Below are 26,207 nucleotides of genomic sequence, written 5' to 3'. Positions count from 1 at the left end.
AACGAACCAGGTCAACCATTCAACAAAATCATTCATCCATGAAGATCAACCAAGGGTCTAGTCGGACAATCCCAGGAGAATGATCAAAGTCCCTTTGACAATCTTTGCCTTGACTTAGAGCTCAAAAGGGAAGGGGAGTTTGGGATTAACTTAACCCAATTTCTCTTTTTTGTGCTGAAATGACTGCTTTAAAATATATTAGTGAAGATTACTCATTCACTAAACATTCCAACAATATCTTCACTCAGCACATGTCTAGTTTATAATCAATTTCCACAATGACCTGCAGCAATTCTGTGCACTGCTGCAACACTTTGGGCTGCTCCCCATATAGGAATAAAGTTTAATATTTTTTCAATTCATTCACACAACGTGGGCGTCATTGGCTAGGCCAGCATTTACCGCCCATTCCTAATTGCCCAGAGAGCAGCTAAGAGTCAACCACATTGCTGTAGGTCTGGAGTCACATAGGCCAGACCAGGTAAGCACAGCAGTTTCCTTCCCTGAAAGGACATTAGTGAACCAAATAAATTTTTATGATAATTGACAATAGATTTCGCAGTCATCTTGAGACCATTAATTCCAGAATTTTTAATGGAATTCAAATTCCACCATCTGCCATAGTGGGATTTGAACCCGGGTCTCCAGAGCATTACCTGGATTTCTGGATTAACAGTCCAATGATAAAACCACTAGGCTCTCCACTTAATGTCACTGTGAATTAAGCCATTGCTCAAAAAAAAATTTATTATCAAAACATATGCTGCAAACTATCCGTCAATTGATCAAGCATTTACAGGTTATTTTAAACAATTCACAAGATTAAAAGTTGGTTTTGAAACAGAGTTAGCACAAAAACAATATCTTGTCTGGGACCATATTAAGATTGAAACTTTAGCCCTAAACTTATCTAAGTATAAAACATCAATAAGCAAGTGTTTTGTTTCTTCTGTTTCAATTTTCCACAAAATTTACAGGAAAATAAATCGATTTCATTGCGAGAAAAATTATGATTTTTCTTTCTGGTGATATAAATTGTAATGTTCTCACAGTTAAAAACTCCATTGACACTTAACCTAGGCTCCAGGTAAAAGGAAAACATGGGTACACACCACATCCCAGAAAGAAGAATGTCTTTAGAAAAGGGGAGAAAGAAGCAGAAGTCATTCTACTTCAGCGGAGATGCAGCGTAACTGGACAATACTATTCAAATTATGATTCTGGAAATGGTGAATGTTGCCATCACCTTGGATAAAGAGCACCTGGGTTTAACTCAGAAGCACTTGCCTTCCTCCAACAATATGTTTTGTTATCTGACCGAGAGCTTAAAACATAATAGCTATACACAACCATGGATGCTGGTATTCTTGGATTAATGAAATTTGGATATCCTTAAAACTCAGAAGAACCATGTAAGCAAAAGAGCTGTGCCAAAATTTGCTCAGTCTACATACAGCTTCATAATTCACTTGGCAGGCAGATGTTTCAACACAAAAACAGCAAATCAATTGGAACCAACACAAAGCAGGCTTCTATGGGCTAAAAGCTGTAAAGCCAATACCAAAACAAGGTACAATTCACTGAGTGCAAGAAGGTTTTTTTATACATTTTTCAAACAAATCAATGCCATTAATGCGAGGAAGGAAGCTCAGCAATTCTGATACACGAACTGCACGACGGGAGCACCTACACGCATGGATTGCAGTTCAAGGTGGTGGTTCATTTAGAGAGTAACTAGGGACAGTCAGTCAATGAATGCTGACCTAGCCAGTGGTGTTCACAGAATGTGAACAAGAAATGGAAAATAAAATTGTTGGAATATGTTTCCACTCATTGAAAGGACTAGAACTTGGGGATGTTTACAAAATATGGGTTCTCTGGTTTAAAACAGAGGAGGAAATATTCTGAAGTTGGTTTATGGAACTTTCTTCCCAGGAGCAGAGGAGGCTGGGTCACTGGATATTGTTAAGGCCGAGTTGGACAGAATCTTGACTGACGAAAGGAGTCAAAGCAAATAAGTGTAAACAGGAAAGTAGAAGCTACAATTAGATCAACCATGATCCTGTTATAAGGAATTTAGATGTTTGTGCACATATATAAAACAGACCACAACCAAAAGAATGACCAGGTCCATCCAAAAACCTGCACACAATTCAATTCCGCCAGATCACCAAGGATAAAAGCAAAAGTCGCCTTTTCTTGATGTTTTTACAGTGTGATTTTCTTCCCCTCTCTACCTTATAAAAACACGAAACCAAACTAGTCATAAGCTTGTGTGTTTTGTTTCTGAGTGACTTTCTAATCTTCCAAGCTTTGCCATGACACATGACCATTGATTACCTTCTCTAATGTGAAATCTTCATACAGACACTACAGTTCAATCATTTTGATACATCAGCAAAACAGTGGATGCTGATGCTGTAAATCCAAAATAAGAAAGAAAATGCTCAACAGGTCTGGCCACATCTGTGGAGCAAAGTTAACATTTCAGGTTGCTAACCTTTCAACAGAACATGGAAAGCTAAGAGATGTAGGGTTTTCTTTGTGGAAGGAGGGGAAGTGGGTACCGGTTGTGGTAGAACAGCAAGAGTAGGAGGAAGGACAAAAAGGAAGCCTGCAATGGGTTGGAAGTTAGGAGAAATTATCTAAGATAACCATGAGTGCAAAGAAAAAGGGGAGCAACAGTCAGTTCAAGTAGCAGTTCCCAGCTATAACAAAAGGTGAGCAGCATTAGATGTTACTAAAAATGAAGTGCTGGAGAAACTCAGCAAGTTTGGTAGCATCTGTGGAGGCAGAGATTGTGGTAACATTTGCTGTGCTGTCAGACCAGCTGAGTTTCTCTAGAACTTTGGCTGTTATTTCAGATCTCCAGCTTCCAGAACATTTTGCTTTTAATTTAGAACCTTAGAAATCAAATATTTCTCTCCCCAATGAAGCTACTAGTTCTGCTATTTCCAGCATATTGATTTTCCAATGGTTGCCTGGCTCCCCAAACATTTTTTGCAGATCAATTTGATCTTCTACTGGTTAATAAAGCTTAACCCTCCTGCTCAATTTACAGGCTGTGCCCAATGGTGGAATTCATTCCCTCATTTTTTTGTACCTCAGCATTCCTCAGAGACACTTAAGCATTCCTTGAATTAATTACTTTGATAAGAGAGTATAAAGTCACAGTCAAACTCACCAAAGACAAACTTGGTGATATTACAAGCAGTGCAATTGGAGATGTAATGTCACAAGAGAAAAAGGATGACTTCACGAGGGATTAAGGGAAACAGAAAACAGTGGATTAGAGACGCACAGTCTCTACTAGCTTGGGAGTCCAAGATTAGAGGGCATGGCCAACAGTTAAAGTTAAACCATTGCAAAGCGAAATTAGGAACTATTACTTCACGGAAAGCAGAGATGTTTAGATGGACTCATCCAAAAACAAAAGTTTATTTTTAATCTGGTAATTGAAGCTTGTTGGCAGCCAAAGATATCAAAAGACATGAGGAAGAGATAGATAAGTACAAGCAAATTAAGTATGATCTCATTGAAAAGCAAAACAAGCTTGAGGTCAAATGTGCATAATTGCAAATATTGATATTTAGACCAAACAGTAGCCAGTATAAACATACTTCAATTTGGATGGCATTTCCTCACAGCCCTTGCGTGGTACAGTTGCGTTTTGATTTAGTCCTTGTGTCCTCGAAGCTTTCTCCTCTACTTGCTTGGTTGATACAGTTGATGATTTCTTAGCAGATCGTTTGATTCTTTCCTCTAACATGCTCATCTCTTTCTCAGAAAGCTAAGATTAAAAAGTCCAAGAAAAGAACATCAGTCAATTCCGTAAACTTTCCCTTGACATGGTTTACCTAAAGTCTGCACATTATAGTATTTGTTTTATTTATAAATATAATAATTAGAATAGCATTGCAAAGGACTTGTAAAGGACCATTTATTTTTGGACTGTAAGCTTGATGTAGAGATGCTGGTATTGGACTGGGGTGGGCAAAGTCAGAAGTCACTTGACACCAGGCTATAGTCCAACAGGTTTATTTGAAATCACAAGCTTTTTGAGCACTGGCACCTGATGAAACAGCAGCACTCCGTGAGCCTGTGGCTTCAAATAAACCTGGTGGACTATTGCCTGGTGTCATGCGACGTCTGACTAAGCTGGAATGGAATACTAGGAGAGCTTTGCAACTAAAAAAAAAATTGAAGTACATTTGCAGCTGCACAAGACCACGTTGCTTTTGGAGTGATGAAATAGTTATATTAAGTCAAGTCAAAGCAACATCACAAGTTTGAGTCAAGGAAAAACCTGTCTGACAACAGCCCTTATCTGTAGCAAGCTGTGGCTAAGTGGGAGCAGTGCAGCCAGAAACATCTGGAGATGGCAAGCAGAAAACACCATCATTCCTTCCTTCAATGAGTGAAAAGATATAAAAACAAACTTGAAAGAAAGAATTCCAATACAAACAAAGGCCTCCACCTGATTACCTATCAAACAGGAAGAACCATTACTCTACAGTGTTGCCATCATTATGTGATTTAAAAAACTGGGAATTAATTTTGAGAGGTGGGCTTTTGATCTTCAGAAGTGTTTTGTCTGCCTAACCCCAATATTTGATAAAAGGGAAGTGGAGATAAAAAAGGAAATTATAGGCCAGTGAATCAGACATCAGTAGTGGAGAAGATGCTAGTGTCCATTCTCAAGGATTTCATAGCACAGTACACAGAAAACAGTGGCAGAAACAGAATCAGCATGGATTTATAAAAAGGAAATCATACTACAATGCTTCAAGGATGTAACTAGAGAATTGATTGGGGAGCCAACGGATGTGGTTTACTTAGAGAAGGCTTTCAAAAAAGTCCCACAAGAGATTATGGTGTAATATCAAAGTACACAAGATTGGGGACAGTCGATTGAAATGGATAGAAAATTAGTTAGCAGACACAAAATAAAGAATAGGAATAAATGGATCTTTCTGAATGGCAGGCAGCAACTGATGGGGCTCTGCAGAGAATGTAACTAGGATCCCAGCTAGTCACAACAAATGTCGAGGATTTAGATGAGGGAATGGAACGCAATATCTTAAAATGTGCTAGGTGGAAGGGGCAGCTGTGAGGACAATGCAGAGATGTTTGGATGTGTGATTTGGACAGGCTGAGAGTGTGTGCAAATGCATGGCAGATACAGCATAATGTGGATGAATGGGAGGTGCAGATTGTTTAAATGGTTCTCTATTGAGAAGAACTAATGTTCAGTGATACCTGCGTGTCCTCGTGCACCAGCTACTGAAAGTAAGCAAGCAGCAGACAGTGAGGGCAGGTAAACTCTACGCTGGCCTTCAAAGTGAAAAGATTTGAGTACAAGAATAAGGATGTTTTGCTGCAATTATAGAGGTATTGGGGAGGCCACACCTAGATTAGTACGAGCAGTTTTAGGCCTCCTTACCAGAGGAAAGATATTCTTCCTACAGATGTAGTGCAACTTTTTGCTGGAGTTTAGAAAATGAGGGGGGAGTGGGGGGGGGGGGAAGGGAGGGGGGGAGGGTGCATCTCAATTACATTTTTACAGGACCAAGGTTAGATGCAGGAAAGACAAATGTTCTCAATGGTGGGGCAGTCATAGGGGTCGTAGCTCAAAGACTATGGAGGTACACATTTTAGGACTGAGGTGAGGAGAACTTTCTTCACCCTGTCAGTGGTTAGCCTGTGGAATTCCACAAAGTGATTGAGGCCAAAGCATTGTGCATTTCAAGAAGGAATAGATAATAGCTATTTTGGCTAAAGGAATCAAGAGTTATAGGGGCAAGGGAGTGTGGAGAAGAGAGAGATGGCAGGATTAGTATACTGTGCTCAATGATCAGCCATGATCATAATGAACGGTGGAGCAGGCTTGAAAGGACAAATGGCTTACTCCCACTCCTATCTTTTATATTTTTCCCACACATAATATTTGTATCAAACCATCTGTCTTTTGTTTGTCTTGCACACGAATGATTGTGTATTCTGGGTTTTAAGAAATATAGGTTCAGTTGGATAGCAGTAAATTACGAATACTTTTATTCTTCGGTAAAAGCAGGGGCAAAGTGGTTTTACAATAGAGTCTGTAATGTTGAAACAGTTTGAATTACTTTTGTCTTGAAAGCAGTCAGACAAATTGATCATCCTCCTGGTTTAATTGGGTAGTTAAGATAATTGAGGAACAGTGGGCCTTCATTATCAGCACACTCATCCCAGCTACATCATAATTGATTTAAATTCTTGGACTAGCAAACTGGAAATGTTGTCAACCAAAGTGATAGCTCAAAGCTGGACGATCACTACTCAAAGGCAAGACCAGAGGGAGTGAAACAAAATCTTTCTATACTCAAGGGACAAAGAGCCGAGAGAAAATTTGAGGATGTCTGTAACAGTTTAGTTAGTTCTGATGCTTTTCAAATCTATTTGGCCAACGTGCGACCATTTGAGGAGAACTGACACGGTGTAATAAAATTCAAAAGCAACTAAAGAAACACAAAAAGGTGGCTTCAATGCTCTCACTTTCATCCTTGGCTCCCCACAATTCCGAGTGTACTCTGATCCTCTTATTGTACAGAAAGGTGAAATCTTTGACATCTACTTAATATCTATTATAGATTTTCTAGTTTCTGTCTCCAAGGAACTCAATTTCTTCCTTCAACCAGACTCCTAAAGTAAATCAAGATAGATTAAATTTTCTCCTTCTCCCTCTTCTTGATCACCCCTTTCCTCATTTTAATGCTTTCCAATTCTCAAGGGTACTCCTTTTCTTAACAACATAGTCACTTTTAGTTTAGCCGTATCAACTTATTTTTGTTGTACGGGTATTTTTAATTTTTTGCAGTGTTTATATTTAGCATTATTGCTTCAAATTGTTGCCATCATTCATTTAGTCGCATTTTAACTAATTTCTTAAAGCGACCTCTATAGAATTGTCCTTCAAATCTCCAAAATAATCTTTAAATTTAAGGCATTAGATTTGGACCTAATCATTTCATTTCCAAACATATTTTATGGCATTGATGCGATTATGATGCACTTTCCAAGAAATTCTCAACTACACTATTACTAATTAAACATGCCTCATTATTAACAAGAACTAAAATATAGTTTCTTCCCTACTTGGATCCTCAACTCATTATTCTGGAAAACTCTCGTTTCAAATGCATTCCATGAACTGCAATAAGAATTACATTTCAATTTGTTTTATCCCTTACCCATCAAAATACCTCCTAAAATTCTTTTAATTTTCCTTTCCTCTATCTACCTAAATTATGCCTGCCTACAATCTGTACACCAGTCTGTACACTATCCCCAATGCTTCAGCAATGGGGAGTTAACATCCTGATTTACAATGCCAAGATTCTATCTTTCCACTGTGTTCACCCATCTTTCAATAATCATGCCTAACCCAAATCTTCTATTTTGCCCAAGTTAAGCATCCTGGAATATTTAGAACCCAGCAATGGACACACAGCAAACATGACCACTATTAGAATTAATATGTTCACCTCTACTGTCCAGTTATTTGTCTGTCGTGTTACAAATATTTCACATAGAAATATAGTACTATTGATTTTAGATTACTTTCCCCAAATAGAAGATTAATAATTTGCATCTATGTAAGTCATTGAGATGTTTTACTGTGATAGGCGCTTTATAAGTAGACATTGTTAGTTTTGATGTGACGGTATTAACTTGATTGAACTCTGCCTATTCTTGATCAAACTGGTTTAACTTTATCCTAAAATACTACACCACTATACATCCTTGATTTTATTCTTCAGTTTTATGGTTCAATTTTTTTTTAAACCCATCATTATCAGTTTAATCTACCCCCTAATTATTTGATTCACTGGAAACAAGCAAGTTTGGAAATTTGTTGCAATGGAACGACTCCCTCATATCTCAATACTTGCACCAGTGCACCTTGAATCGAAAATCAATCTTGCAAATGACATTTTTCAGCCATAAATTTAAGCCTCTTCTTGACCATGTCAATTGCGCATGTCTCAGTTAGTAACATAGGATTGAAAGCTTTAAGGCTCTTCTCTAAATGAAACATTGAACAATTTACTTTCACCTTGTGTTTGCTACGTTCTTTGCTTAATGTATGTTGCTACTGGGAGAAGATTCTTTACCCAATTCCGTCACAAAATACTTACATTCCCAATCAATTTAAAAACTTGATCACCACAGATATTGTAGACAGTAACCACTGTGTTTAGGGCAGCGTTACGGACAGACGTATCTCGATCGCCAATCTGACTTGCAATTTCTTTCAGTGCTTTGGCTGGAGTTGGTTGGCAGACATTTAAGTCATAAACTTCAATTAAAGCACCCAGCTCTTCCAAGCATTCTGAAAAATTCCAACAGCAACAAGTTAGGTTCAAATGTCCCATGTTCACCGTAAATTACTGGCACACAGAGTTATATCACTGACCCTGTAAAGCTTCATCGTGCATCTTCTAAATAGCAGATAATACTTCCATCGTGCAACAGGGAGGAGGAAGTGAATGCTAAAAAAGTGATTGGTGTGCCAATTAAAAACAAAGACTGAATGGTGTTAAGCATTGTTGTAGCTACATGCATTCCATGACACTCCTGAATTGGGTGTTGTAGATGGTGGATAAATTAAGTAATGCAGAACACACAGTCTGTGACCAGTCATAGTCAGAGAACGAAAACAGACCCTTTGGTGCAATGAGCCCATTCTTTGGGAACATCTTATAAGGAGACAGAATTTTGCCTCTTAATGCTCTATAGGGTGCTCACTCTGCTAATATTATAATGTACAGATGCAACTGCAACAGATGGATTGATGAGCACGAGGTCAAGTAGGCTTTTCCCCTCATGTTGGCTCTCAGAACATAGATGCAGTCAATGTAGGAGGTACCTTTTTCAGGCTTGACTAATGGGAAAGCTACTGAGCCTTGGCGCTGGTTATCAACCTTCACAAACCTTAAACCTCTCAGTTTAAAGCAGGGACAAATAAACAACAACAAAAAAAAATCTCTACAGCATATTGCACAGAAACTCACCCGCTCGCTGTTTCGAGTTTTTTGATTTCAGTCCTTCCATAACAAAACTGAACATTTTACTAGCTGGATAAACCTTGCACATCATGTTCATAATGGACCGAACATCTTTACGAATGACATCTTTTGGTTCTCCAACCTAAAATGGAGGAAAAATTCCACAGGCTACCATTCCATGTTGCTAAATTAAACAAATGCAGTGTATGCTCCATTACTGAATTAAATGTGGTGAATTTTCTCCACGAAATATCTAATTTCAAACACTTAGCTGCAGACTCTGGATAAACTGCCCATCTTTCTCCAATATGAAAAATTCCAACAGCAACAAGTTAGGTTCAAATGTCCCATGTTCACCATAATTTAAATTAAAGGTGGATGAGAGTAAAGCGGTTGATGTGGTGTATATGGATTTCAGTAAAGCGTTTGATAAGGTTCCCTATGGTAGGCTATTGCAAAAAATACAGAGGCATGGGATTGAGGGTCTTTTAGCTGTTTGGATCAGAAATTGGCTAGCTGTAAGAAGAGAGAGGGTGGTGGTGATTGATGGGAAATGTTCATCCTGGAGTTCAGTTACTAGTGGTGTACCTCAAGGATCTGTTTTGGGGCCACTGCTGTTTGTCATTTTTATAAATGACCTGGATGAGGGCGTAGAAGGATGGATTAGTAAATTTGCAGATGACACCAAAGTCGGCGGAGTTGTGGACAGTGCGGAAGGATGTTGCAGGTTACAGAGAGACATAGATAAGCTGCAGAGCTGGGCTGAGAGGTGGCAAATGGAGTTTAATGCGGAAAAGTGTGAGGTGATTCACTTTGGAAGGAGTAACAGGAATACAGAGTACTGGGCTAATGGTATGATTCTTGGTAGTGTGGATGAGCAGAGAGATCTCGGTGTCCATGTGCATAGATCACTGAAAGTTGCCACCCAGGTTGATAGCGTTGTTAGGTTTTATTGGTAGAGGGATTGAGTTTCGGAGCCATGAGGTCATGTTGCAGCTGTACAAAACTCTGTGGCAGCCGCACTTGGAGTATTGTGTACAGTTCTGGTCACCGCATTATAGGAAGGATGTGGAAGCATTGGAAAGGGTGCAGAGGAGATTTACCACGATGTTGCCCGGTATGGAAGGAAGGTCTTATGAGGAAAGGCTGAGGGACTTGAGGCTGTTTTCGTTAGAGAGAAGGTGGTTAAGGGGTGACTTAATAGAGACATACAAGATGATCAGAGGATTAGATAGGGTGGACAGTGGGAGCCTTTTTCCTCGGATGGTGATGGCTAGCACGAGGGGATATAGCTTTAAATTGAGGGGTGATAGATATAGGACAGATGTCAGAGGTAGGTTCTTTACTCAGAGTAGTAAGGACGTGGAATGCCCTGCCTGCAAAAGTAGTAGACTCGCCAACTTTTAAGGGCATTTAAATGGTCATTGGATAAACATATGGATGATAATGGAATAGTTTAGGTTAGATGGGCTTCTGATTGTTGCGCCGACTTGTGAAACCATCGAGGGCCGAAGAGTCTGTACTGCGCTGTAATGTTCTAGGTTCTATGTTAAATATGCGAAATATGAAGAGATGTTTCTTACCATGCTTAGAAAGGAGCAAAGTCATCATTGCCAATTTCTCTAGCAAAATCTTAGTTCCAGCAGATTCTGAAAGTTGTTTCAAGATCCATCTTCTCCCAATTCCATCTAGTGGTTGAATTTGTCCCCATCTTCTCCCCAGCCCCCCACCCCCCCCCCCCCAACATGCAGCACCATACAGTGCTTCATAGTAGCGCAGAAAAATAAAGCTACATTCAAGGCATGCCTTGAAATTAACTCCTTCCATGTTTGCGTACATTACTGTAGTATCCTCGAAAGGCATTTGTAACAATTATGACATTACGCCCATAGAACAAGAAACAGAACACCTTGGGATTTGAATTGTTCATCATACACTTCCTTGATTTTCAAGAACTAGAGTTTTCCTTTAAGATACTTGGAAACAGATTCATAATTTTTAAAAACTGGAGGATAACATACTTTTGTTCCCAAAACTATGGTTCTATCCAGACCACTGTAATTTTACCTTCACCATCTCATTCTGGATTTTGTGGCGATTTTAAAAATTACTATTTCCGTGACATCAGGTAAGGCCAGCACTTATTGCTGTCAGTTTGGGTCCAGCAAGGCACATTCTTCAACCACTATTTGTGTGACGGAATACACTTTGTCCAGTTAAGGAGGGAGCCCCAAAATTTCAGCTCAGCAAAGGAGAAAGAATAGCAATATATATTTCAAGTCAGCACAGTTTAAGACTTGAAGGGGAATTACCAGGTATTCTCATTCATCTGCTGCCCTTATCCTTTCAGCAGCAGAAGCTGAGGTTTTATTGAAGGAGACTTGATGAGCTCTTGTTGAACATATTTTAGGGAGTACACACTATCTTTGTGGAATGCTGGTTCCGAAGGAAATTTACAGTTGGAGGGTTAACACAGCGTGGAGCTGGAGGAATACAACAGACCAGGCAGCATCACAGGAGGAGGAAAGTTGATGTTTCGGGTTGGGACCCTTCTTCGGAAATGGAGGGTGGTGTGCATTGCTGTGGATGAGGACAGAATTTGCTCAGCACTGGGTTGTCAAGAGTGCTTTGCAGTTAGTGAGCAGGCTTTGGGGAAGACACAGTCACTCAACATCGAACACTTAAGTGTTTGACATAAGAACTAAGAACAGGATAAGGCAATACAGCCTCTCAAACCTGCTCCATTATTTAATATAATCATGGCTGATCTCATCTTGGCCTCAAATCAACTTTCTGCCTGCTCTCCATAACCCTTCAACTCACTACTAAAAAAAAAAAAACTGTAAAAACAAAAAATTTGTCAGTCCCCTTAACATCTTGTATGCCTCAATTAGAGCTCCTCATTCTTCTCTCATCTCTGGAATCAATCTAATGAACCTTCTCTGAACTGCCTCCAATCCTTCAAGGGGACCAAAATTACATACAATAGTCCAGGTATAGTCTTAACAACACTTCACTACTTTTACACTCTATTCCTTTAGCAATAAATGTCAACATTCCATTTGTCTTATTATCTGCTGTACCTGCATACTAGCTTCACACAGGATATCCAGATCCTTCTGCACCAAAGCACACAAGTCTCTCTCCATTTAGATTGTAAGTTGCCTTTTTAGAACACTGACCGAAGTGGATAATTTCTCACTTATCCAGATCTCACGTCATCTGCCCAATTTTGGCCCATTCACCTCGACTATCCATATCTATTGTACATTTATGTCTTCTTTGCAAGGTACCTTTCCACTATTTTTGTGGCATCTATGGCTACACTACCTTCTATTCTTGCACACAAGTGACTAATATGGATCGCAAGTAAACACCAACCGCTGTGGCATCCATTAGTAACATCTTGCCAAATAGAAGACGACCCATTTATTCTGACTCTGCTTTGTTGGTTAGCCAATCCCTTATAAAAAAGCTAAAATTAACCTTAATCCCAAATGATCTTGTGTTGTGTATTCCGCTTATGTGGCATATTATCAAACAGCTTCTAAAATTCTAGATATATTGTATCATCTGGATCCCTATCATCCACCTTGCTTGGTACATCTTCAAAGAAAATTAGTCAAACACTATTTATTCTTCATAAAACCATGGAGACAAGTGGAGTGTTTTCACTTTCCAGATGTCCTGTTATTATTTCCTTAATAATGGATTCTAATAATTTCCCAATGACACATGTTGTTGAAGTCAGTTAGTGGCTAGCCCAGCTATATTTTCTAGTCAATGGTATTGCTTAGATACTGTTGTTGGGTAAGCAATTGAATGTCTAGGAGAGGTGGCTAGACACATTTCCTCAGAGATAAATCAGTGCCGGATACTTGAACAGCACGCAGATTATTTGGCAGTTAACAGCTCAAGCTTAGATGTTCTTCTCTTGCTACAAGAGTATCATTTAATAATATCAGCACCTTACTCTATATTGCTGCTTAAACTTGTTAGAGTGCCATTTTCATCGCAAGGTTTATCCATTTAAAAACCACACAGCAATTTACCTTGTTAATCAAATAGGGGAGGAATGAAGATGCTTCATTATCAGTTAAATGATAATCTTCTTTGCTCAGCACTGTAAATATTAGTTTCAAGTATTCCAGGACTTTCATCAGTACGCTTGTGTTGGTGTCAAAAAACCGTAGAGTCAACCACTTCAGAATAAGATCTAGGCAAGCAACAGTCCCCTCTGTTTCACTTTCCAAATGCTAAGAGAAAATAAAGTTAAATTTTAAATCAAATATTTATTGTTCGAAGATCTAGCTTCCTCGAAAAACAAACATGCACATTTGAATCACAATCCCCAAAGTGTTTTCTTCTGCAATCAAGTAACTTCTTGCCTCCTGAAACCCTGTTACCATTCAGCTTTCTGCAAATAATTCTTTGAATATTTTTCATGAAGCAAGTTGGGTCAATAGTCAACAACAAATTTTAAAAGCACTACTGAAAAACTGAGTCTGAATCTACCATAAATGCAAGTAAGGCTAATGGCACTCTTTATGCAAGAACAGCAGTAAGGACAGATGGGAGCAGGTGCACAGCCGAGTGAGAAACTGTAGGAGATGCAAAAATGGCAACGCCATATGATTTCCCATTTATGCAGACCAGTGATTTGAATGTCTTGTTAGTAAACCCTACTTCCGATTTCATCTGAAAGGAGTTTTCTCTGGGTTGATTTCAAAAGTGGAACCGACAATCAGGGTTTGGGGAACACTCTTTGGTCTACCTCAGGAAAGGACAGGAATTAAAAGGAAAGAGTGGTAATCAAAATATTTTGCTATGTCGAGCTTTATAGGGGAAAAGCAAATCAACCAACTTAAAATCTGTCCCATTCCACTCTTACTTGGTACATTACGTATCATGAAGTTAAAGTAAGTATTCTGTGTTTACTGGCAATGCCCTCACTCTTTTTTCCAATAAAAAGAAAAAAGGGAGAGTTATGTACATCAACTTTGAATTCTAACGTATACTTGCGAGTCCAGACTTTGTATCGTGTGCTAACCAGTCTGACTGAAGGTTTGTTACCTGGAGTTCACTCCTTAACCAAATGAAAATTTCTGACATTGTTGAATGAATTAAACGTAAGGTAATTTGTAGTGCAATGATACAATCCCACAGTTTCCCATCAAGTGAAATTGGTGTTGCAAATTACTCAGCATCAAGGGTCAGAAAATACAAACCGCATCCAGGGCAAGTAATTAATGACGGAGGATTTAAAAAATAATGGCTACTCAATTAGCATAGCTACATGCGTTTGGTTCAAAATGATCAAGTCGACTCTGACCTTAAATATAAAGGGAGAAAAATAAAACGTAGCTGAAATCTTTTTTTAGAACCAGCACACACCTGGTTATTCTGATATATCAACTACCACTCTTATTAGTCAAAAACTCCCAGCTCTCCAAACTGTTTCCACAAATAGACATAAACAAAGCTTTCGGAATAAGTCCAGGAAAATTCTAAAAATACACACTACATAGCTATTTCCTGCTTTGTGCAGAGCATTAAAGATTTGCTTACAGATTCATGGATGCTAAATGTATACCTAAGGAGTTAAAAAGTGGTAATGTGCAAAAGGACCATTCCTAAAAGAAAAACAATAGATTCTGGAAAGTTCCTTTAAGCACCTCCACACACTGATCAATCTGAAAAGGAGCATGGTGATCTAAAAGTGACAGAAACTAGTTCAGGCTGTTATTAGATGAGACTATATCTATAGTTTGCTCAGGGCTCACATTTAAAAAGACTATGGGTACAAAAGTAATATTACAGTACAAGAACGTTTCATCCTTAGCATTTTACATTAGCAGATTCTTCATGTCAAAAACAGACAGCAGCAATTTCAGGAAAAATGTATATTTAAAAACCTAAAACAAAAGCCCGGAGATGTTCCCTTTTAGCATGTAATCTAGGCACAACTGAATGAGTATTATTGGTTTAAATCTTAAATTTAGACAAAGACCAAAAAACAGTTTGAACTTTAACATTAAAATCAGATTTGTTCATACATACCATTTAAAAAAAATAAACTGGAAAAGTGGATAACACCTTACATATAAGCAGATCACCAATTCCAAATCCATCCCACGCCATAAAAACAGTGATATAATTGTGTAACAGACCTACAAAATGGAGTTTTCCCCTTTAAAAATTTACCTCCAGCAGAGTTGATAAAGCTTTAATGTGATGATGAAAATCAGGATGAAACATTTCATCTTGCAACCATTTGGCTACACAGCTAGACATCTGGGTTTTTAGTTGCTCCGTATATTCATCTCGTGGAGTGGTGAAGTTCCATTTCAACACCTGCATGCAAACACAAGCAACATTTCCAGCTATGCAAGTTCTCATTAACCAAGAGGAATTTAATAAAAGTCATGGAAAAGAATATTTTTAAAAAACAGCCTCTATTTGAGGAAGGAAAAAAGCAGGAAACTACTGGCCAGTTGGCTTAGGAGCCGTTTCTCTATGAGGTAGGCTGCAGGGGAGCAGAGAGAAGAGAGAAGGGATGCTGAAATCTATCAAAGAGGTTATCGAAGGACCTTTACAAAACCATGTAATCAGGTAGAGAAATATCATCATCCTTTCACAAAACCCATGGACTCTATTACAGTTCTTTGAAGAATTTTTTTAAAAAGGCAACTGGGATACAAGGGAAACCTATGGATGTGCTGTTATTTCATTACCAGAAGCTATTTGACAAGATGCCATAAAAGTTCACTACACAAGGCAAGAACTCATGATGCTGGGTGGTACATACACATCGGACAACTGATTAGCCATCAGGAGGCAGGCAGGAGACAAATGGTAATTTTCAGATTGGTAAAACAGAACAAGTGGAATCCAGAGATTGTGACTGATTTAACTGTAAAATTGTTGAGACACAATCACTTTCACGAAGGGATCAAACATATGTGGCTATGGTTGTTAATAAAAAAGTTAGGTAAGAAAATGAATTGTGAAGGAATTGGAAGGGCCATAGATAGGTTGAGGATGTGGGCATAAACTTGACAGATGGAGCAGAATGTGGGAAAATACAAAACTTGTCCTCTTTGGCAGGTAGACTTTTTCATCCCCACCTCCCTCTCCCCCCAAAAGAAGAGAGAGATTGCAAAACTCAGAAGTATCTAACTGTCCTGCTACATGAATCTAAAATTAATATGCAGATGCAGCAATTGATTAGGAAGGCATTTATTGCCAAGGGAATGGATATCAAAATTTTGCTACATCTGTACTCAGCAGTGAAGTGACTACAGGGGAGGCACTATGCGCAATTTCTGTCTCCTTATTTAAGGAAGAATATAAGTGCATTAGAAGTAGCACAGAGGTTCACTTGGCTAATACCTGGGATGGTAGAGTTATCTTGAGGAATAATTGGATATATGGAGCCTTTACACTAGTTTAGAAAACAGAAGCAATCTTACTTAAACGAGATCCTAAAGGGCCTTGACAGGGATGGAATAATGTTTGCTCTTTTGGAAGACAGGAATAAGGGAAGGGGAGGTAATTACTTTTGGACTAAATGAGTCAGAGGTTTTTGAGGATTAGCAGGAATGTGGAGTCGGAGGTACAATCAGCTAGCCATGACCTTATTGAATGGTACAGCAGGCTAGGGGATCTGAATGTCCTACACCAGCTTTTAAATTTATATGCTTACACAATGTTCTACAGAGCCGATTTCATTCAGAAAAGCAAAGTAATTGCTAAAGTATACAGTATGGTTTCCTAAAAAGGTTATTTTAAATTCAAAGGTTGACACAGTGCAAAGTCTCACCTTTAAAGCTCTTTCATCCTTTACTCTTTGTTCTTTTGCATTGGGAATAATTATGAAGATTGGTCCTGACTTATCGTCATCATCCTTAAGATTTTGTTTACTTGGCACTTTCTTACTTATTCCAGGCTGGAAAAGATTCATTCATAATAAAACTATGACATCGACTGATTATATGCAAACAGTTTGAACAAAAAAGTGCAAGACAGTACTGAAAATAAGACTGGTGTTTAAAGCTATAGATTTTAGGTTTTTTTAAGTGGGGGAAAAGAAAGTGTTCCCCCAACAGTGAGTAAAGAAAGAAAATGGAATACTCAAGTACCAAATAAGAGAACAATGCACATTAATACAACTTGAAAATACTAAATTTGTCACAACATACCAATTTATCATATAGATAAATGGACAAGTTTGTCTTTATCCAAAAAGAGAATAATAAAGCCAGATTCACAATCATCAAATGTTGGGGAACATGGTACAGAGTTCTAAATGTAAGAGCATAATCACTGAGTCTTCATTTACTGAAATTCAACTTCCAACTATGATTTGGATTTGGAGGAAAAAAAAAGCTTCTGCTCCCCTATCACTACACTCACCAGCAGCAGGTAAGATTTGGAAGTGGATTCAGGCTCAGTAATTCAAATCATGTGAAGAAATACAAGGATCACTGCCACATTACATGGAAGAAGCTGAAGTTTGATCTTGAAACCAAGTGGGATGTGGAACTAGAAAATGTAATGGCAGGAAAATTGAACTATTTAAAACCTCAAACTTCAGTTGTAACAGAATAATAGTGGAATTAAATCATTTACAGGAAAGAATCAGATACCAGTTCGCTGGATATACACATTTTATGGTAAAGGAACGGAGCTGTTGAAGCTGCACAAAGACAACCATATAAATGCAAGAGTAGAAGTAGGCCATTCAGCCCATCAAGTCTGCTCCACCAAATGAGATCCTTGCTGATCTGATGATTCTCAAATCCAATTCCTACTTTTTCCTCATTACCCTGGATTCCCTTACCAATTCAAAATCTATCATAGTCAGCCCTGAAGACAATTAGTGACTGCGCCTTAACAATGTTCTGTAGTAAAGAATTCCATAATTCACTAAGCTCAGAAAAGATTCCTCCTCACCGTCTGAGGTGTGCGACCCCTTATTCTGAAATTATGCCCTCTGGCCCTAGATTTTCCCACAAGGGAAACAATCCACACCTGTCTAATACCTGAAAAATTCTATATATTTCAATGAGGTCACCTTTCATTATTGTATTTCTACAAATACAGGTCCCATTTCACTTAACCTCTCCTTAGAAGGCAATCCCTCCGTACCTGGTATTAGCCAAGAGAACCTTCTCCAGACTGCGTTTAAGGCCAGTATATCTTTACATAGATAATGATCCCAAACTGTTCAGTTGTCTGATAGTGCCTTGCATATATTTAGCAGAACCTCTCAACACTGATACTCCATTCATCTTCCGTACTACCTGAACATGGATACTAGCTTTGTGGATTCATGGGCAAGGGCTCCCAAATCCACACGTCTTGTGGATTCGTGCAGTCTTCCTCCAATTAAAATATTCATCCTCTCTATTCGTCCCGCTAAAGTGCGAAACGCACCTTTTCCCACATTATTTTCCATCTACCAAGCATTTGTGCATTCGCTTAACCAGTCTATAGATAAAACTGCCACAGTCCAGAGGAACTTAGGTTAAACTCTCAAGCAGCTGCATCTAAGGGTTGCTGTGCCTCAGGAGCAAGGAGAGATTGAGAAGGCGGGATCTTTATGGAAACCTCAGCTGGCGCAGGAATTGAGCTATTGGTGTCACTGGATCACAAGCCACATGGTCAAGCCAACCGAGCTAACCTATCTACATCCCTCTGCAGATCAGGCATATCATCCTCACCACTTATCTGCCTGCCCATTTTTGTGCAAAGTTGACTGTAGTACATTCACTTTCCCATGCATAACATTAACACATATTTATACATAACTGTGGCCCCCAGCACTGATCCCTGTGGCACACTGCTAGTTACTGGCTTCCACCCTGACAATATCCCTCTGTCCCAACCTTGTCTTTTATGCACCAGGTAATCCTCTACTCATGCTAATATACTACCGCCACCAATAAGTGCTGTCATCATATTAAGTAGCCTAATCTATGGCACCTTATTCACCTGAAAATCCAAGTATATTACCTTTACTGCTTGCTTTTTATCTATCCTATTTGTTATCTCCTCAAAGAATTCTGGTAAGTTTGTCAGGCATGATTTCCCCTTCGTGACTTCCCCCAAGCTGACTTGATTTAATCACATTACTGTTCTTCCAAGTGCCCTATAACATCTTCTATAATACACTCAAATTTTCCCAATAAACAGGCATTAAGGTAACTAGCCTTATAGTTATCCGTATTTTGTCTCCTTCCTGTTTTAAGTAAAAGGGTGCTAACATTTCCAATCCTTAGACTTTTTCAAAATCAAAGGATTCCTGGAAGATTATCACCAATGCATTCTCTGTATGACTACCTCCCTCAAATATCCTAGGATGCATCTCATCAGGTCAACGGGGAGTTATTGGTCTTTAGCCCAATTAGTTTTCCTCTTGTGACAGTTCACATTTAATTCCGCTTTCTTCTACTCTTGAATATTTAGCAATTTTAAAATGCTATTACTGTCTTCTACAGTGAAAACTGATGGAAAGCTTTTATTCAACTGCCCTGTCATTTGCTACTTCTCTCAGCCCCATGCTCTAAAGGGCCTATGATCACTTGGGCTTTTCAATTCCTTTTTATATACTTAAAGCAGCTCTTGCCGACCACTGTGATGTTACTTGACATTACTTGAGCCTCAAAGTTTGCTCTCTCCCTCTAATTTTTTCAGTCCTTGTTTGCTTTCAAAATTTGTCGAATCCTCTTACATACCACTCACTCATCTTTGCCACAGTATTTTTTTTTGTCAATTTGATATTGTCCTTAAAATTTCCCTGCTTGACCATGGTGGACTCATCCCTTCCTAGAGTCCTGCTTCCTGACTTAAATGTCTGAGGCATGAACAATTTTTTTAAATGTCTGCCATTATTCCTCAACCATCTTTGCAATTAAATTTTCTCAGTCCCCACCAGCCAGCTCTGCCCTCACTTATTTGTAAATAACCTTGCATATCATCAGATCCAAAATAACCTGAAACCTAGTTAGATCCACAACATATTGTTCTGGGAAACTATCCCAAATAGTCTGAATTATTCCTTATGGCTTCCTCTGCCAATGCGACTATGCCAATCTACAATGAGCATTGAAGTCACACATGATAAAAGTACTGCCTTTGTTACACAGCCCCTTATCTTCTGATTTATTCTGTCACCTATAGCTTTTTTTAGGCGGCCTACCAGTATCTTGTTCCCTCTTTTTATTTTCACTAATTTTCCACTACACCTTCCAATTAAAGATAATTACTCACTACAGTCCTCATTCTCTCATACCAACAATGCTACCACAATACCCTTTCCTCCCTGTCTATCCTTTCCAAAGCCACATACACAGCTCAACAGAAAGAAAAGTAACTGCGGGAAAAAATGGTTTATTTTAGATTTATTCAAAATGGAGTCAAATTCCAGATGCCATTTTGGTTTGATTATTTCAGAAATTTATTTTAACAGGCAATGGAATTAAATACCTAGTCTCATCCGAGAATAGATCGAAGACTGAAGAATGAAGATCCAAGTACTTGACATGCAGCAATTAGGAATCCTTCTCCCATCACCAGAAATAAATTTGTAGTATCCACGCTGCAGTCATTTCCTTATCCAGTTCAACTTTAAATTATGTATTGCTGATGCTTTAAAGTTTAATTAATAGCTTTGCATAGAATCAAAATCAAATGCCTGTGTCAAAAATTCCAGTGAAGCTACAACAAGATGCATTCCATGGTGGAAGAAGCAACTCACCAACCAAACGTGTTACCCTCTGGAACAGGCAGAATGAGGTGATCAAGGGAGAACGTAGCTCAAGAGGAGAGCAGTGACAAGAGGAAAAGAGATCAGAGGAAAGTCAACTGGATACCAATGAATTAAAAACAAATTTACAAATGTAATATTTACCTTGATTTTGGCAGTAGATCCACTTTTATTCTTTTTAGGATCATTTTTAAGTGCAACAGCATCTGTATCATCATTCATGGTGGCACTCTGTGCACGCACGGAGACTGATTAAGCAAAGTTTTTAGACACGTATAAGTGGATATCAATAATTTCACACTTTAGGTAATATTATAGCAAGTGAAAAATAGAGTAAAAAAACTGGAGAGTGTGCAAAATTTCTGTTAATCTGTTCAAATATGGGAAGAACAAGGTGATGACTTAAATGGCTAACCTTAAAATATTTCAAAAACAGCAAAATGTGTACTGATGAAAATACACATTTGTGATAAGCATAAATGAGAAATAGTAAACAAAGATCCGGAGAAGCAGTAAAAGATCTTTCTTAAATAGTGAAAGCACACAACTACCAGAGAAGATAATGAAGTATGACACATCAAGAAAATTTAGATGGTGTTGGATAAAATGTTGAAAAACAGAATTCAATCAAAATTTAAGATCAAATTAATTTTTGCTCCGCTGCAAACTTTATTAAATTTGGGAACAAATACTGGGAGGCGACGTTCCATACCTGTACTTGATGGCCGGGCTGCATTGGATTTTGAAGATGTTTTAGATGGTGCTGCCGGTTTGGCTGGCACAATAGCTTGGGCCTTCTCAAGAGCTACTACCACTTGGTCTTTTGAGGTAGGCTTAGGTAAAAAGCAATATTAAAAAAAAAATGTACAGTTAAATTAATACTACAACCCTTCTAAGAATTTTACACTTGATATATTCCAATTGGTTTACATTAGTTGAATCGCTAACCAAGAACCAAATCTAGGTTACTTATCAGACACCAAGTAAAGATTAGTTAAGGTATTCATTAGTTAAATAGTGAAGTGATAAGCATCAGGAATAATACAAGTCTTGGGGACAATAAGGGTACACACAAAGTTCTGGGTGAATTCAGATTTGCGAGAGAGTGAGAATCAAGGGTAACTGGGGATTACTTCAAGGCCAGAGGTGGAAGTTTCAAACATTTAAAACTTTTCCTTATTGGCAACAGAATGAAACACATGATCACCTAAATCTCTGGGGAAATTTTGTTGTGTATAGATATTAGTTCATTTCCACTTTATGAAACAAAATCCAACAAACATAACTGGAATTCAAATTTTAAAGAATTGAAGTACCTTTAACTTGCCAGCAGCCCTGACCATTTTCTCATAGCTAAGATGCATCATGAACATTGGCAGTGCATCTTGCGCCTTCTTTCGGACATCTCCATTTCTATCTTCCAAGCAAGAATACAGATGAGGCAAACAAAGAATGAGGTCAGACGATGCAGATCGTAGCGTTGGTAATTTATCTGCCAGCCAACCTAATAACTAAGCAGTAAACAAAACGTAAGCATTTAGTCTAGTAAATGTTTTACTAAGGTAATGAATCAGCTTAGACTTGCCTCCTGCCTGAGGAAAGGATTTTCCTTCTTCAATTCTTCTGAAAGGTCTTCACCATCGAGCCATTCTTTCATACCAGTCTTCTCAACCCAAGAATTCAAAGTTGCAAGAGCTGCTGCCCGAACATTAGCCTAGGTGGAAAAATATAGCCTTGCAAGTTATGGCAAATTTGCAATCGGAATTAAGTCACATTAGTCCATCTAGGAAGCAGCTAATCTTACTACCAGTATATATTTTGCATTTTTTTTATTAACCCTCTTAGTAGCCAATATACTCAACCAATAGAGTTGTCTGTAAAATCAAAAGGAAATTAAATTCCGAGAATATTCGGTAAACATGTAGGGTTACAGGCATAGGAAAGAGGGGTGGGATGCTCTTAGGAGGGTCAGTGCAGACTCAATGGACTGAATGGCCTGCTTCCACGCTGTAGGGATTCTATGCAGTTGGACTTAATGCATATAAATAAGCTGATCGAAAACTGGATTAGGTCTAGAAGCAAAATTTAAAAGTAACACCTTACTTAGTACAGATGATTATTGATTCAACGGATTTAAATTCAACTCTAATCAGAAAACTTAATTATTTCAGTTATAATAAAATGCCATGGAAATTAATCTCAACAAATCATTTGATCCTATTTGCTATCCTTTTGTGTTTGTACACTGTCCCTTTTTGTCCAACTCTGGGCATTATTATTCAAATAGCTCCCTGCAATATCTTTTCGTTTTATAAGCTTACATCTCCCCACTCCAGAAATCACTGCCACCAGTTTTCCAACCCATTTAGCTTAAAGCTCTCTACAGCCTTCACTATTACATTCACCAGGACACTGGTCCCAGCATAGTTCAAAATGATGCCACCCACAAGAACACCTTGCTTCAACCCCAGTACTGGTGCCTGTGCCCCAGGAACTGAAATCTCTGGGCCATGTATTTCATGCCTTGATTTACTTATCCTATGCCAGTTTACCATTGTTCAGAGTAATTCCAAGATGACTAACTTGGAAGTACGGCTTTTAAAATTGAACTCCAACTTTCAAACTATTTCAGCAGAACTTCAGTCCTAACAAGGTTGCTGTAATCAGTTTTGATAATTCTAGCAAAATAAAACTATATATAAAAAAAGAGAAATTATGCTGAAGTTGCATAAATAACATGGTGACCAAATTTCAAACTAAGTGCTGGAGAGAGTGCAATAAGATATAATTATCACTTATATTTCTGTTATCAGCAGTTCACAGAATTATGGAGATAGAAAACACATTGTCTACTCTAACACCTGAGAATCAGTGGAACTATAGACTATCAACTTCTGGGAGTCACCAAGAAATAAAACCAGGAAAGAAGAGGCAAGCTCTTTATCCAGAATGTGAAAATCTAGAACTCACTGCAACCGATAGCTGTAAGTAAACAAGTTAGGATGCTTTTTCACAAAAAGGTCAGATACCCAACAATGAAGGAATAAAAGAAAATAACATGCTCAGTTAGATGAAGGATAGGAGACTCAAAATCAACCAGCATGGACTGGCTGCATCAAATGGCATTTCACTGTAAATTTTACAAAGTATACACTCCAGGCCTCAGACATGATCTCATACCTCTCATCCTTTCTATCTCCGGCATTCCTAACCACACATACTACAAATCAATCCCACCACCCGCTGAACCTAAACAATACCTTGTCTTCTGCTGAGGGATTCCCTTCAATTGCTTCTACTTTCATTGCCAGATGATTTATGCAGCAAAAGGAGCAGGAGGTCAAATGAATTAGTTAAGCCACGTAGCTCATTTCTGTGCTGTATATCCTATTCAATCACAGAATCCCTACAGTGCGGAAAGAGGCCATTTGACCCATTGAGTCTGCACTGGCCATCCAAAGAACATCCCATCCAAACCCAGCCCGCTACCCTATCCTTGTAACCCTGCACTTACTTACCATTGCTAATTCACCTGGCCTACACATCCCTGGGCACTACGGACAATTTAGCATGGGCCAATCCACCTAATCCTCACATCTTTGAATTGTGGAAGGAAACCAGAGCACCATGCAGACACAGGGAGAATGTGCAAACTCCACACAGCCAGTCACCCAAGTCTGGAAGTGAAGCCGGGTCCCTGGTGCTGAGAGACAGCAGTGCTGACCACAGCCACCGTGCCGCCCGCCACTACCGCTACCACCACCCTCCCCCCTCAACCCCCTCCACAATTTAATTCAAAATTCAATTGCAATTTCTTAAATACTTCAGCCATTTGAAGTAGAACGGTCACAACTGCTGTCAACTGAAAATCTTACCTTGCTATCACCAAGCACGGTGATAATTGGTATACCCAGGGTTTTCACATGTTGCCTAATATTAGGTCCCATAGCTGTTGCCATCTGCTGTAGGGTCACAAGAGTTTGCTGAACCTGGAGAGAATCAAAAAACAGATTCAGACCTTCCTTTAAGCTGTAGATACAGTGAACAAAATTAAGACTGTCACCCATTCTGAATCCTCTATAGTGAGGGTAAAACAGCTTGAGATTTAAATATACAGTCTGATGCTCACTCAAAATATCTAAATCTTAAACTTATAATGCAGGTCAGTTTCATCCATTGTGGGATATTCTGGCTTAAATCTAGCCACACTCACAAAAATTCAACATTACATGAAGTTACATGTCTCAGTAACATTACTAGAGAAATAGAGATCACAGGTGGTTCTCAAACCAGGAAAGCAACGATACATGAATGTCAACATTTACTTTTATCCTGGATATTGCAAGGGCTGTAGAGTAATGGATTCTTGGAAGAAACTTCAAATAGTTTCATTTCAAAAACCTGCAATATTATGAAGGAATGAAAGGCTTCTGATTATTTGATGGAAAAAAAAAGGTCAACTGGAAAATCAGGTCTTGACTAGGAAATTTAATACCAAAATCAGTTATCGAATGATTATTCCAAGCAAGTTTGCCCATTCTCAAATGGTATATCGCTCAATGTCCAAGTCGACAATAACAGTGATCATTTTTAAAAACAGCTGATTCAGCATTTGCAACTTGGACGGAATTAACATGCGGTGAGAGCGAGGAAGAATTTGCTGCTGTAATGTGTAACCTAAACAGCAGTTAGCAAAGCTTCCCCATACCCTATAATTAGAGTTTCACGGCTGTGTTATGAAGTCAAGGCACTGTGTATCTAAAGATTGTAGAGGAACGGGTTTCTCAATATTTAAGCATGACCCTAACAGATAACCAACTCAGCTCCAAAGACACCGTAAGTTGGAAATCTCAAACCAAAACGAAAACAATAAACAATCAAATTAATCCATCTTAAACACAATGGACTTACCAGAATTTTATTGGAGTCATTTAGCCGTCCTTTCAGTACTCCAGGAAGTTCACCAATATTTGGCTGAATAAGTTTTGCCTCATTCAGTACTGTATTCAATTCATCTAAACCTTCCTTCCTGATCTTCCAGTTTTTATCTCCCAGCTTTTCTAAAAGCTCTGAAGTAATCTTGTCACTATAAAATTGAAAAATAATACTTCACTTTGATGATTAGGCATTCTAACTCTTCTTTCATTGTCTGTATCTATAAAGAAAATAGGTGGTTCATTACAGTCCATCACATGTTTAACACAAGCAGGTTCATAAAATTTAAACAGACTTGACATTTGATCCCAATGCTTTAATTGCGTTCTGTTTTAGCTATTATTTATAACTTCCTGGATGCAAGCAGTTCTGACAAAGCCAGCACTTGCTGCTCATTCGTAACTATCTTTGTATATCGATGTTGATGATGAGCAAAGTTCTTCAATTTCTGCAGT

General features: G+C 38.5%; 1 protein-coding gene across 5 annotated transcripts in view; it reads right to left on the bottom strand.

Moving 5' to 3' along the window:
* Nucleotides 1–26,207, bottom strand: part of ckap5 (cytoskeleton associated protein 5) — a 104,556-nt gene that overhangs the window by 29,649 nt on the left and 48,700 nt on the right. For all 5 annotated transcript variants that reach the window (XM_048606958.1, XM_048606961.1, XM_020512426.2 and 2 more), the window contains exons 22-33: nucleotides 25,729–25,903; nucleotides 24,693–24,806; nucleotides 22,403–22,531; nucleotides 22,134–22,328; nucleotides 21,530–21,650; nucleotides 20,962–21,065; nucleotides 16,870–16,995; nucleotides 15,252–15,401; nucleotides 13,100–13,303; nucleotides 9,054–9,189; nucleotides 8,178–8,371; nucleotides 3,621–3,790 (exon numbers count right to left, since the gene is read on the bottom strand). In XM_048606958.1, the coding sequence (XP_048462915.1) occupies nucleotides 3,621–3,790; nucleotides 8,178–8,371; nucleotides 9,054–9,189; nucleotides 13,100–13,303; nucleotides 15,252–15,401; nucleotides 16,870–16,995; nucleotides 20,962–21,065; nucleotides 21,530–21,650; nucleotides 22,134–22,328; nucleotides 22,403–22,531; nucleotides 24,693–24,806; nucleotides 25,729–25,903 (1,818 nt within the window). The remainder of the gene's footprint in view (nucleotides 1–3,620; nucleotides 3,791–8,177; nucleotides 8,372–9,053; nucleotides 9,190–13,099; nucleotides 13,304–15,251; nucleotides 15,402–16,869; nucleotides 16,996–20,961; nucleotides 21,066–21,529; nucleotides 21,651–22,133; nucleotides 22,329–22,402; nucleotides 22,532–24,692; nucleotides 24,807–25,728; nucleotides 25,904–26,207) is intronic.

Source organism: Rhincodon typus, chromosome 17, assembly GCF_021869965.1.
Source record: "Rhincodon typus isolate 14 chromosome 17, sRhiTyp1.1, whole genome shotgun sequence".
Classification (NCBI taxonomy): Eukaryota; Metazoa; Chordata; class Chondrichthyes; order Orectolobiformes; family Rhincodontidae; genus Rhincodon; species Rhincodon typus.
Note: the sequence above shows the minus strand (reverse complement) of the source record. Positions and strands in the feature narration are given on the sequence as shown.